General features: G+C 40.6%; 1 protein-coding gene across 1 annotated transcript in view; it reads right to left on the minus strand.

The window, feature by feature from the left end:
- Positions 1-13,977, minus strand: part of UQCRC2 (ubiquinol-cytochrome c reductase core protein 2) — a 32,207-nt gene that overhangs the window by 5,008 nt on the left and 13,222 nt on the right. The window contains exons 8-12 of the mRNA XM_081089381.1: positions 12,910-12,967; positions 10,208-10,303; positions 9,693-9,892; positions 5,484-5,564; positions 3,434-3,510 (exon numbers count right to left, since the gene is read on the minus strand). Of these exons, the coding sequence (XP_080945507.1) occupies positions 3,434-3,510; positions 5,484-5,564; positions 9,693-9,892; positions 10,208-10,303; positions 12,910-12,967 (512 nt within the window). The remainder of the gene's footprint in view (positions 1-3,433; positions 3,511-5,483; positions 5,565-9,692; positions 9,893-10,207; positions 10,304-12,909; positions 12,968-13,977) is intronic.

Here is a 13,977-nt window from a genome sequence, read left to right on the forward strand (position 1 = left end):
TAGTTGGTCCTTGTTCATATCCTTGAGGGTCTCACTAGATTTCTTGAGGGTCTCACTAAATTTATCGGCGGTTTCTAGAAAATTCTTGAAAAACCTTAAAAGTGTGGTTTTGAACTCTATACCCAGTAGTTTGCTTTCCTCCATTTCTGTCATTTGTGACCTATTTCTTTGTCTGCACATTTTTTATGCTTCCCTGTGTTGATAAGAGTGGCTTTCTGTGCTAGGTGTCCTACAGGGCCCAGTGGCTCAGCCTCCGCAATTACCCGAGGTGGACACTCTTGGTGCACCCCTTTGTGGGCTTTGTGCACAGTCTTGTTATAGTTAAGCCTTGATTGTTGTAGTTATCACTGGGAGGAATTGACCTCCAGGCCAATTGGCTGTGAGAATCAGTTGTGTCTGCAGTGGAGAACTTCTGTGGTGGAGACACCCTTCTGGGGCAAGACTTGCTTCAGTGGGGCTTTCGTGCTCACTGAGTCTGCCCCGAGTGTGTCCCTTATGGATCTGAGGAGTTGTAATCTGGATGGTCCCACTCAGACCACTGGGTACACTGGCTCTTGGATCTAAGGAGGTGCTAATTTAGTCTCTGCCTGAGGCTACCCAGCAGGAGCTATGGAGAGATCAGCAGATTCCTCTTCTTTGTTTGGGATTTGGAGGTGCCCAGATGAGGCCCAGCTGCGAAGCAATGCAAGCTGCTGTGGGGCCTTGGGCCTTCTTTTGGAAGTTCTGGGTCTCTCTGACCCAGCTGCAGTTTGTTAGGTAATTTTCAGATTGCAAAGGGCCTGGCCTTTCATATGCAAAAGCCTCTGCGCACAGCTTGGGTGGGGCAGGGTCTCAGGAAATCAACAGGGCAGAGCAAACAGCTATGGCTGATCCTCAGCCCTGCCCTAAGAGGCCCCGAGTCTCAGTGTCCCGGTAATCGCTGCATGTGCCTCCGAGAGAACGCTGCCCTCGAGTTCCGACCGATGACAGTCCAGTTTCTCCCTGTATGAGTCTGGGTCCACAGAGACTCACCCAGAACTGGAGTTCAGAGCAGTCGGGAGCTTGAGACTCCCTCCCGATTAAAAAAGACAGCCGCGTCCTCAGTTGCCAGCCCTTTCCACGTGCGCCTCTGTACCTCTGCACTTTACTTCCGCACCTTCTCTGAGTCTGTGTGCTTTTCTCTTTCCTTCTAGTTGTAGAATTTCCACTCAGCCAGCCTTCCTGTGATTCTGGATGATGTCTGTTTTGTCTTTTCGTTGTATTTTTGAATTTGTTATGGGAGGCAGCAATTTCCGGTGTTTACCTATGCTGCTGTCTTGGTTTCTCTCTGATTGACTTTATAGATCTGTTGCAATCCACTATACACACAGGTTTTGTGATGATATTTACGTGTAGGTGTCGGGAATGGTTGATATCATCCGTACTGGCCATTCATCTTTCTGTGTGAGGAGAATAATGGAACCTCTCCACAAAACATCACTTCTCTCTGAAGGCTCTGACTTTTCTTACAGTAGCTCTGGCAACCCACGCATGATTCTTCCTAATTGTTCCACAGACCACTGTTTTGTTCTTCAATAATAGTTTAGCTGTAGACCAGGGGTGGGCAAACTTTTTGACTCGACGGCCACAATGGGTTCTTAAACTGGACCGGAGGGCCAGAACAAAAGCATGGATGGAGTGTTTGTGTGAACTAATATAAATTCAAGCATCCTTACTAAAATTCCTTTTTTATTATTTTTGCCTGATTATATATCTTGAATCTGATGCATCCTCTCCATGGAGTCACTGCTACGAGTCGTAACTGCTGTTTTATACATATAAAGATTTAAATTTTGAGATAAAGTGATCCAACAGAGGTCTGAGTTTGTAAAGATGGTCTGTGTTACATGCTGCTTGTGAATTATTGTTCAGATGAAAGAATGTAAGTATTTTCTCAAACCTCTTTGCAGTCATAGTTTTTGAAAATAAAGTATTGGTTGACTAGTAACCTTTCCATTCTGGTTTCTTCGTTAGTCCCATCAATATAATTAAACCAAGAAAAGTCTTTATATCCAGATAAGTAACGTCCATCCATAATGAAGTTTTATCAGAGGTTTTGTGGTATTTTTCCATTTGGTGCTGGTATAAATTGGTTTGAGAATAAGAATTTTAAAAACCTTGTAAAAAATAAATTGGTTACTTCACTTATACTTTGTGAGTCTTCAAATTAAACAGTTATGTCTGAAGTATTTATAATCCTCCAAGGCTGGTAAAATGTCTTTTTTCTGTCTTTCTTCTTCAGAATCACTTTCACTGTCAGATACTGTCACATTTCTCTTTTGCCTTCATGATGGTATAATGTCAGACCCATCACTATCTTCTGACAAAGTACTGTCTTCCAGCTGACTACCAAATCACTCCGCACATATCTGCTCATGTTCTTCTCTGCCACAATGTGTCTTTGTAAAACTTTTGCCATAAGAAAAGATGGATGGAAAGAATTAGATGTATTGCTCATTATATCTCTGGAAATACTGACTGATGAGTTGAGAGAAAGACACACATAATGAAAAGTGGTGACAAACGAAATAAACGCCGAGCAGTAAAGTGGCTCATATCTGAGCCTAAACCAAGATAACTAAGAAAACAGTCTAGAGTGCTCTTTTAAAACTCTATATTGCTTTCAGACCTTAAAATTACCTAAATTACTTTAAGTGGAAACACAGGCTAAATCGTGGTCAGCGAGGTGTTAGGATCATGGAGACCATTTGAGTTTTAGGACTCATATTTTGAACTGTCCTAAATAGATGGAGTCAAAGTTAAATGTTTTAAATTGCTGTATGAAAATGTAATTTTATTTCCAACTCTGCCAAAAGTCTGTCTCTCAGTTAGACAGACCCTGGAATTGCCCAGTCAGAGGTGCTATTTGCTCTTTCAGTGAGGACAGTGGATGCACCAAACAGGAGATGAGTATTTCAATCTTTAATCAGACCTCTTATTAGGTCTATCACATCAGTAAAAAAAAAAAAAAATTGCCAATGACTGTAGTGGAACAGGTACTCACATACTGGTAGTGTGATTGTAAACTGGTATAACCTTTTCACATTGTGACTTTGAATATAAAAATATAAACACACACATATATTTTACCTTGGCTGCGGGCACACCCCCAGTGGGGAGTGTGCAGGAGGCAGCTGATCGATGTTTCTACCTCTCTATCCCTCTCCCTTCCTCTCTGTAAAAAATCAGTAAAATATATTTAAAATAAAAAAAAATAAAAATGGTCAAAAAAATAAGCATAATGTTAACACTTGTATCTCTAGGTGGTAGGATACGGACATGTTTCCCTTTCCTTTTAAATATTCTTCTGTATCTTGCACTCCTTTTGTGCATACATTACAATACTGTTATAACTACAAAAAAATATAACCTTGAAATAATTGAAACACAAAACACAGCTACTCCTGAAACTTACTTGGCAGCCTGGACATCTGTGCTGGAAAGGTTTCCTTGAGCAATAGCTTTGACTTGGTTGTAGGCGGCCTTGATAACCTAGGACAGACAATGAAAACCTGGTCACCTCCAATCAGTGCCAGCTTCGACAGCAATCAAATTCTCCTCTAAGGCAAAAACACAGGTGGAGGTTAGCTGCAGAGAAACAGCAGAGTGTCCATTTGGGGTTCTTAAGTCACTATGTGTCCTTTATCTTTCCAATGTCCCATCAAGCAGCTGTCTGTACAACCTATAGTATCTGAGTAGCAAAACTTACAAAAGTGGCAGAGGATGGCAGTAGGGTTTAGGAAAAGCACACACATCGTGTGTATCATCGCCTATAGAGAATAAGCCCCTCGGGCGTCATGTAGTTAATGCTGCTATCTTAGTATTCACTAAGAAGTAGAATCCATTCTGCCAGTTTACAGCTTGTCAACACTTGGGAGCTGGAGTCAGAAGAATCAAGTTCCAGTGACGTGGGTGGGCACTTGGTATTTGTTGAATGAGTCAATTAATAAACCTGGCCCACGCTTCTCTCCACCCCAACCTTGGCACCATTCTGGGTCTGCTACTTAATGTCCCCCCTAATCACCTAAATTCTAGGACCTTCTATTTCAGCTGCCCAAGTCCATAGCTGCACCTGAGACTTGGCCATCACCTAGATTTGCCCTACCTACTAAATTCTCAATTCGAAGACCCCTGGCTTATGTCTTCAAACATGCTTATTTTTCCACTTTGTCAAGATCTCTAGTTCCTTGGTTTATCTCAATCTGTGAATCCCTCTGGCTTCACTTCCCTGTCTAACCTAGATCTTAGAATATTTCCTCAATCACTCTTGCCAGTGTCCCCAACTCCCTTGCCATCTCCTCATACTTTTAACCTGCCTACTTTTCAGGTCTTCAAACTGGGATCACCCTGCTACCTGCCTCCTCGATTTCTCCTTTAGGCTAGTGCATACTACTGAAGAAAAACTGTGCACCAGACCTTGTCTGTACTGTGGATTTGTGGTCACTCATCTCAAGGAGACATCTACACTGCTGCTAACTGCCATTCTGTGTGTCTCTAGCTATTCATCTGTCCCAAATTACTTTCTTTAAACTCTCCTCCCTTCTCTTAATCTCAAACACGCTTACCCTCCTACCTCCCAGGGATTACTTCCTCATTTCCTGACATCCTCTTCTTCCAAAATCAGCCTTTGAGTCCAAGGTTAAAATGTCCACTTGTATTCTGGATTCTGCTTGCTCTTGCTTTTTCAGATAGGGTCCATTTAGAGTTTCCTACCTCCAATGTCTGGTCCAATCTTTCTTTCCTGTCCAACTTCATCTCCTATTGTAAACCCTACTAAAACTACAACTCATCTCCCTGCAAGCCCAAGCCCCACATGCCTATACAAACCTTGCATTTCTTTCTTCTCATTAATTCCTTGGTAATATAAATGATCATTTACTTTCAACATTCTGGGGAAAACTGATATTACCAATGATGTCCTAGTTTGGTAAAACAATAAGACCTCTCTATGGTAACTAAAGGGATGTTAATCCAGGGTAGATCAAAATGGTATTCATTGTTCTTTCCTGGCCTCCAAATGTACCAGTTTCTCTTCTTTTTCTTCCTGTTTTCTTGGCCATTTTCCCGAGTCGTTTGATGGTTTGAAACCACCTTAAAGCACGGAGCACCTTAAAGTATTGAGCATAAGGAGCTTCAGTTTTCTCTCATGGTTTTTCACACAAAACCCTGATTTCAACACAATCTGTATATTGAGGACTCCCAAATACACACATTGCCCTTCCCTGTGTCACCCGAGCTCTCAATTTAGATGTCCCAGAGACAACTCAAAGCCACTTCTCCCAACAGACCCAGAACGCCACCGAAGTGCTTCCGTCCTCTTTCCTGGAAGCACCGGTGTACGTGTTTCAGTCTCCTCCACAGCAGAGATGCTTTAATGATGTTACAGAGCTCTGGTAAGTCATGGCATTCAAACACTCCACATTTTAACTTAAAAGCTTGTGAGAGTTGATGAGTTTGCAACTTACATCTCCAGCAGCTGCAGCCTGCGAGATAGTATAAATCCCAAAGAGTCCAGAATCCGAGTAACTGGCATTAAAAGCAGAAACCTGAAATAAAATGAAACTCGACTGTACATCATTCTAACAGGTAGAACAGTGCACAATTTCCTTAAGGTTGTCTAAACAAAAACTTGTACCATCACAATATAAGTAAATAGACCAGCATTTCATTTAACCAGTCTGACAAGGACCAATGCATTACCTCTTTCAAAATGATAATCTAATATATATATATATATATATATTTATTGATTTCAGAGAGGAAGGGAGAGGGAGATAAAAGTATCAATGATGAGAATCATTGATTGGCTGGCTCCTGCACGCCCCACAATGGGGATTTGAACCCGCAACCCGCCATATGCCCTGACCGGGAATCGAACCATGACCTCCTGGTTCATAGGTCGATGCTCAACCACTGACCCATGCTGGCCGGGGAAGAAGAATAATGGTTTTAACTCTCCTGTTTTAAATCTTTCTAAAACAGGTTGATTACTCTCATTTTTACTGAGTATTTTCTAACCTATTTTGACTATGATTCAAGATTAGCACAAACATGAATTTGTGAACATCATTATTATAGACACAGTGGCTGAGTGGTATGGATTGTGGGTTTTGGCACTAGACAAATGTGACTTCTTCCCTCTGTTGTTGCTGACTTCTTTCACCAATTCGCTCTCACTTCAGAGACTAAAGTCAAAGGGTTAGGGAAAACTTTCTGCTTGGTGGCTGTTATTCATGTGTCCAAGGCAGCAAAAAGTGTGGCCTTGGACAACAGCGTTCCTGCTGTCTGAACAGTGTAAGCTCCTTGAGGTGACTTGATTGCCTAACACAGGGTTTCCCAGTGTTCCTGTGGGCCATTTGCCTAAAGGTCACCTGAGCTGTTATGAAGAACACAGACTTCTAGGTTCCTGCCACAGATTACTTAGACCCCTGTAGGCACAGTCTAGGGCCCACGTTTTTAACGACTGTTCCAGGTGATTGTAACGTACTTTATAGTGTGAGACCCACTGGTGCAGCCCCTATAAAGCTCAGAGGGAACATAAGAAAAACTGCGCTCAACTACTCGAATTATAATTCTGAGACTATCCTACTCACATGTCAAGTTTCTGGCCAAATTTGCAAGTAGGAATTTCTATTAAAATGTCATTGGCCCTAGCCAGTTTTTCTCAATGGTTAGAGTGTTGGCCCTCTGATTGAGGGTCCTGGGTTCAATTCCGGTCAAGGGCATGTACCTTAGTTGCAGGCTCAATCCCCGACCCTGGTTGGGGCAAGTACAGGAGGAAACTATTGGATATGTCTCTCTCACATAGATGTTTCTCTCCCTCCTTCCACTCTCTAAAAATCAATGGAAAAAATATCCTCAGGTGAGGATTAACAAAAATAAAATAATCATTGGACTAGGATTAAACTCCAGCCACCCCAAAGCATCCTTAACATACAATGGTGAAGAAAGAACAGAGCAGCCCTAGCTGGTTTGGCTCAGTGGAGAGAGCGTTGGCCTGCGGACTGAAAGGTCCCGGGGTTCGATTCTGGTCAAGGGCACATGCCCAGGCTGCAGGCTTAATCCCCAGCAGGGGGCATGTAGGAGACAGCAGATCAATGATTCGCTCTCACCATTGATGTTTCTATCCGTGTCCCTTTCTCTCTCTCTAAAAACCAATTAAAATATAAAAAAATAACAAGAGTAGAACATGAACTAGGAGAAAGAAAATCTGGAGGAATATTTAAAAAGCAGCAGCTGAATTTAATTTAGAAATCATTTAAGATAATGGTTTTCAAACTGTGCTCCGGGGAACTCTAAGGCTCTATACAGAAGATTCCAAGGGTTTCATTGTCAAGTAACTTTCAAATCTTCTTTAAAAGAAAAATACTTTTGTGTAGGCATTGTAGTTGGGAAACCATATTGGATAAAAAGGCTCCTCTGGCCCAGCTGGTGGCTCAGTGGTTGAGCACTCAAGTCACAGGTTCAATTCCTGGTCAGTGGTCAGGGCACATGCTGGGGATTGCATGCTTGATCCCCAAAAGGGGGCATGTAGGAGGCAGCCAATTGATGTTTCTCTCTGATGTTTCTATCTTTCCCTCTTTTTTCCTCTGTCAAATCAGCAACAAAAAAATTTTTTTTAAAAAGGCCTCTCTGCTAATAAAAGTTTGAAAACTAGCACTCAAGTATTAAACATAGGAGCAAAGCCCTGGCTGGTGTGGTTCAGTGGTTAAGAGTGTGGGCCTGTGCTCATAAGGGTCTCAGGTTTGATTCCCGGTCAAGGGCATCTACCAGGGTTGCAGGTTCAAATCCCCTGCCTTAATCCCCTGGCCCAGTCAGGGCATGGTGTGGGAGGCAACCAATTGATGTATCTCTCTCCCATTCATGTTTCTTTCTCTCTCCCTCCCTACCATTTTCTTTAAAACAAATAAACAAAAATAAGAGTAAAAGGAGAAGACTGATTTTAATTTTCACAGTTAAATGTCAAATGGCCAAACACTTACTGAGGCATAAACCTACCTGTGCCATGTACTGCTGCTGCAATTATGAATACTTAGTCCTACAATTTAGTACGTGTTACTTTTTTGGGGGTTAATATTCATGCTAGGATATTTTTCCATTGATTTTTTGAGTAGAAGGGAGGGGGAAACAGAGAGAAACATTGATGTGAGAGAGACATCTATTGGTTGCCTCTCACACGTGCCCCGACTGGGGCCGGGGATAGAGCTTGAAACCAACGTACCTGCTCTAGACCAGAATCGAACCCATGAACCTTCAGTCCAAGGGTCAACGCTCTATCAACAGAGCCAAACCAGCCAGGGCATGTGTTACTTTTTAGTAAAAGGTGAAAGATTTATACAATCTGAAGAGAAACCAGAGTATATGTATTACGTTTTAAAGGCTTATCTCTGAATGTCACGTAAGGTATAGTACCTTGGCAAACAACGGGCATTCATTGAGTAATACTCTGTTGACATTTTAAATTCTCTTGATTTGAACATCATTATTTTGAAAGCTTTAGCATTTTCCTCACTGTCAAAAAAAGGTGTCTCCTAAAGTAGCATGGAACCCTGGACGGTGATGCCAATGGTTAGAAGGATCTCAGATTCAATTCCCGGTCAAGGGCACGTGCCTGGGCTGTAGGTTTGATCCCTAGCCCCAACAGATCGATGTCTCACTCACATTGCTGTTTCTCTCTCTCCCTCTCCCCCTCCTTTCCATTTTCTCTAAAAATCAATGGAAAAATATCCTCAGGTGAGGATTAACAAACAAAAAAAGTAGCATGGACTTTTTGCTAAGATTAAATGTCATCATTTTTAACTTAACCTCAAGCTGGAGGAGTTTTTGGGTGTGTATCTTGTATACTTGATTGGAAAACAAAGACCAGTGAAATTCAGGCAGTAGCATAGAATGGAAGGGGACAGAAGAAAATTTAGAAAAGACTAATTAGAATTTAGAGAATGTTTAACATTTAAAGCTTTATTCTAAAGGGAACTGAAGTGTGAATTCCCGACTTTTAAAGTATTTTTCTTTCTAGTATATTAGAATAATTGAAAAGATAGTAACTTTTGTTTTTTTTAAAAATATTTTTATTGCCGAAACCGGTTTGGCTCAGTGGATAGAGCGTCGGCCTGCGGACTGAAGGGTCCCAGGTTTGATTCCGGTCGAGGGCATGTACCTGGGTTGCGGGCATATCCCCAGTGGGGAGTGTGCAGGAGGCAGCTGGTCGATGTTTCTCTCTCATCGATGTTTCTAACTCTCTATCTCTCTCCCTTCCTCTCTGTGGAAAATCAATAAAATATATTTAAGAAAAAAAATATTTTTATTGATTTCAGAGAGGAAGGGAGAGGGAGAGACAGACACATCAATGAGAGAGAATCATTGATCAGCTTTCTCCCCTTGCATATCCTCCACTGGGGGTTGAGCCTGCAACCTTGGCATGTGCCCCGGGAACAGAACTGTTCATAGGTCGATGTGCAACCACTCAGCCATGTAGGACGGGCTGAAAATACAGTAAGTATTTGACAGGCGCACTGAAGTACTAAAATCAAGCCTGGCTGTCCCTTCAACTTTACAAAGATTTTTTTGTGTTTGTCTTAAAATTTAAGAGATTAACATTAAGTACAGACTATCAGGACTACATTAAACACTGAGCCTTTGAAAACAAAGGAGAGAGAGCAACTAGGCAGACTTACGTCAAATGGCTGGTGCATCCCCTTGGCAACAGCTTGGTACAGAGAGCTGGTGGCGTTGCTGCCCCGCTTGACGTGCGGTCCAGCGCCGAGGACGTGCTGGAGAACACTAAATGCATTTGCTTCTGCACTTCCTGTGGCAGCACTCTCTGCTACAAAGGCAGCATGAACAAGACTGTCTCCATTCTGCTCTCGAATTTCACCTGGGCCGTGTCAAGAGAGGGTGAAAAAGAAAGTGGCTTGGTCACCACTGGTTTTATTCTTCAGTATTCTGTGCCCAACATTATGAACCCACTAAGATGAAGCTTTTCTGAGGCCCACTGCTCTTTCCCTGCCATTCTGCCCTTCCCCCAACACACAAAAAACATGTTTAATAGACAACACCCAAGCCATCTAATTCTTTCCTTCCACATTAGGACTGTGTGGTAGTAAATAATCAGGCCTATTGCACTCTGACATAATACTGGGGGTGGAGGGATTCTTTCTGAAATATAGACCCTAACCGAACAAACACTCACCTCCACGGTATCTGGCTTTTGCACCTGATAAACCAAGCCCACCCCTCATGTTCAGAAACCGTTCAGCAACTTGCTTCAGAACAGGATGACTCACACCTATTTCACAAGAAAAAAACACAAGCTAGAACCAGAATTTCTAAAACACAATTGTAAAACATCTATTTTAAAAATGATCACACAATTCAAATATTATAGAAATAAACAGTAAACAAGAGTCCCCTCCCCCAAAATGCCATTCTCTCAGATACCCATTTACAGTTTACTACATATTAATCTAGAACTTTTGCTAGGCATATATTAATATCAGCTTCATTTTCTTCATTTACAAAACGGTTATTATATTGATATTTAACTTGTCTTTTGTAATTTACAACTAAGTGAGTGGTCTACATCAAACCTTTAATGGTTATAAAGAATTCTATTATATGAATCATTTACTTAATCAACCCCTTCTTTATGGACATTCACGTTTCCAATAGTTGGCTATTAATACAATATTCACTGTGTATCAAAGGACACTTTTGAGAGAGTAAAAAGACAACCCACAGAATGGGAAAAAATTTGCAAATAATGTATCTGGTAAGGAATTAGTATCCACAATATACAAATAAGTTTTACAACTCAAAAATAAAAAAAACATACAGCCCACCCAGTGTGCCCCAGTGGTTGAGTGTTGACCCATGAACCAAGAGGTCACTGGTTAGCCCATCCAGCATGGCTCAGTGGTTGAGCGTTGACCTATGAACTAGGAGGTCACAGTTTCATTACTAGTTAGGGCACATGCCTGGGTTGCGGGCTCAATACCCAGTGTGGGGTGTAGAGGAGGCAGTCGATCAATGATTCTCTCTCATCATTGATGTTTCTATCTCTCTATCCCTCTCCCTCTAAAAATCAATAAAAACATATTTAAAAAACGAACACGCAACTCAACAATAAAAACAAAACAAAATCCCTAATACAAAAATGGACAAAGGACTTGAATAGACATTTCTTCAAAGAAGATATACAAATGCCTAATAAACACAAAATAAGATGCTCGATGTCATTAGTCATCAGTGAACTACAAATCAAAACTACAATGAAATTTCACATTCACTTGGATGGCCATAATCAAAAGGCAGAATATAACAAGTGCTGGTGAGAATATGGAGAAATTGGAACCCTTGTGCACTGTTGGTGGGAATGTAAAATAGCTCAATTGCTTTGGAAAACAGTCTGGTAGTTCTTCAAACGGTTACAGTTACCATGTCCTGGCAATTCTCCTAGGCATACTAGTTTACCCAAAAGAATTAAAAACAAGGTGTTCTAGCCCGGCTGGTGTGGCTCAGTGGTTGAGCGTCAACCTATGAAACAGGAGGTTGTGGTTCAGTTCCCAGTCAGGGCACATGCCCAGGTTGCAGGCTCGGTCCCCAGTAGGAGGCATGCAGGAGGCAGCTGATCGATGGTTCTCTCTCATCACTATTTCTCTCTCTCCCTCTCTTTTCCTCTCTGAAATCAACAAAAATATATTGAAAAAAATAAAAACAAAGTGTTCTAATCTAGCAAAAACCTTATACACAAATGTTTATATTCACAATAGCCAAAAGGTAGAAGCAACACATACATCCAACTGATGAATTAATAAATAAAACATGGTGATGGAATATTTTTCAGCCAGAAGAGGGAACACCGGTACATGCTCTAATATGAATGAACTTTGTAAACACTATGCTAAGTGAAAGAAGCCAGCTACAAAAGGCTATGCAAAATATGATTCCATTTATGTGAAGAGTCCAGAACAGTTAACTCTGGATCGACAGAAAGATTAGTAGTTGCCAGAGCGGCAAGGAGGAGGTGGAATGAAGAGTCACTGCTAATGAGTAAGGGGTTTCTCTTCGGGAATGATGAAAATAATCTGAAATAACAGTGTTATCAGTTGCACAACTCTGACTATACTTTAAAATATGGGTGAATTTTATGGCATGTGAATTATACCTCAATTAAGCTATAATTTACAAAACAAATGAACCAAAAAACAATATTGCAAATAATCTCATGCAACTATTTTGTAAACTTGATCAAGTGTTACTGCAGGTTAAATTCTTAAAAGTAAAACTGCTAGGTCTAAGAACATAAACATTTAGAATTTTAATATACTTAAATAGGCCTCCAAAAATGTTCTATCATTTTATACTCACACCAACAACTTTTGAGAGTGCCTACTATTTCCCTATTCTAGGTAATATTGGGCAGGGTCAACCTTTTAATTTTTGCCAGTCTCACAGATAAAAATTTTCTTAATTATTAGTGAGGCTGACCATCTTTTACAATGACAAATGACCCCCACCCCACACACACTTTCCCCATGAGTTGTTTGTTCATGCCCTTTGTCTATTTTTCTATTAAACTGTACTTCCTAAAAAAAAAAAGAAAAAAAAGAAAAAAAGAAACTTGTATAAAGTTCTCTGCCTAGAGAAACTTGCCCTTTGTCAAAGGTTTCGTAAACACTGTAATGAATTTAAAACTAGTAGTTTATAAAGTTAAATGCTGGATTCTGCTTTCCAAGAAAACACACTAGCAATTAAAATCTCATTACATACTGCCTGTGAGACATAAACAAGACTGAGCTGTCAAATTTTGTTCAATCCTGTGTTCACCTAATTATAGTTTAAAAGATTACTCCTTAAAGAAGCAAACTGACATGTAGGCAATTCCCAACTTACCAAGTCCAACCAAAGCCATTCTTGCACTTGTAAAATGGTTCTGAACATAGTGATGTAACTGAGGAAGTTAAAAACACTTATTAGATTATATTGGTATAAATATATACAAAGCTGTAAAAACGTAAAACTGCAGTTCAGCAGGAAAATGCTCACTTCAAAGCTGTATAACAAATGATAAGGGACCACCTGGATTTTCTTTAAAAATTACTCAATAAAACAGGAGTGGGGAACTGGAGTCCAGCCCATGGGCCGGATAAGGCCTTCAAAATAATCTGGTCTGGCCCTGCCAAGGCATTAGGGGTGAGTTAATTAAATGTTTGACCAAATATAGCAGGCTAATTTTTAAGGTGACAATTTTGTAGGGCCTGCAAATGAATATAATATATCCAAATGGCCCTTGGCAGAAAGAAAGGTTCCCCACCCCTGGCTTAAAACACTAGAACTTAATGAGTTGATGGTTACATAACTGTGAATATAATGAAAATTACTGAATTGTAGACTTTAAGTAGGTGAACTGTAGGGTATGTAAATTACACCTCAATAAAGATGTTGCTGGGGGGAAAAAAAAAACTAAAAAAGAGAATAAAAAATTAGAGCACACCCTGGTTTGAACTTGAAAAAAATGGGACCTAGTTTATGATTTTTAAGATAATGTGATTTAATCAGCATATGAGGTTTCTTCTGTCTTTATGCAGGTAGTATTAAACCACTACTAACATTCTACAGAGGGCTAACAGAATTACCCTACTGTACCTCTTTCACCCATCTTGTCATGAGGTTACTGCTTATACCAGGGTTTCCAACCTGGATGATGAAATAATTATCTGGGGGACTTAAAAAACAAAAACACTATCACTGTTTCACCACCCCCACCCATTCCCAGGCTCATACACAAACTGATATACAGTAGAACTCAATGTGGAATCCTAGACTAAAACTAGATTAAAACTACCCTCCCCACCCCCACAACTTGGTGACCTGAGAATCAGTGAGATTTGAGAATCACTGGTTTACAGTATAATTTTAGACCTAATATACAAAAGTCAGACTTAAACATGTATTCTCAAC

This window comes from Myotis nattereri (genome assembly GCF_964212035.1).
Source record: "Myotis nattereri genome assembly, chromosome: 4".
In the NCBI taxonomy this organism is placed as follows: domain Eukaryota; kingdom Metazoa; phylum Chordata; class Mammalia; order Chiroptera; family Vespertilionidae; genus Myotis; species Myotis nattereri.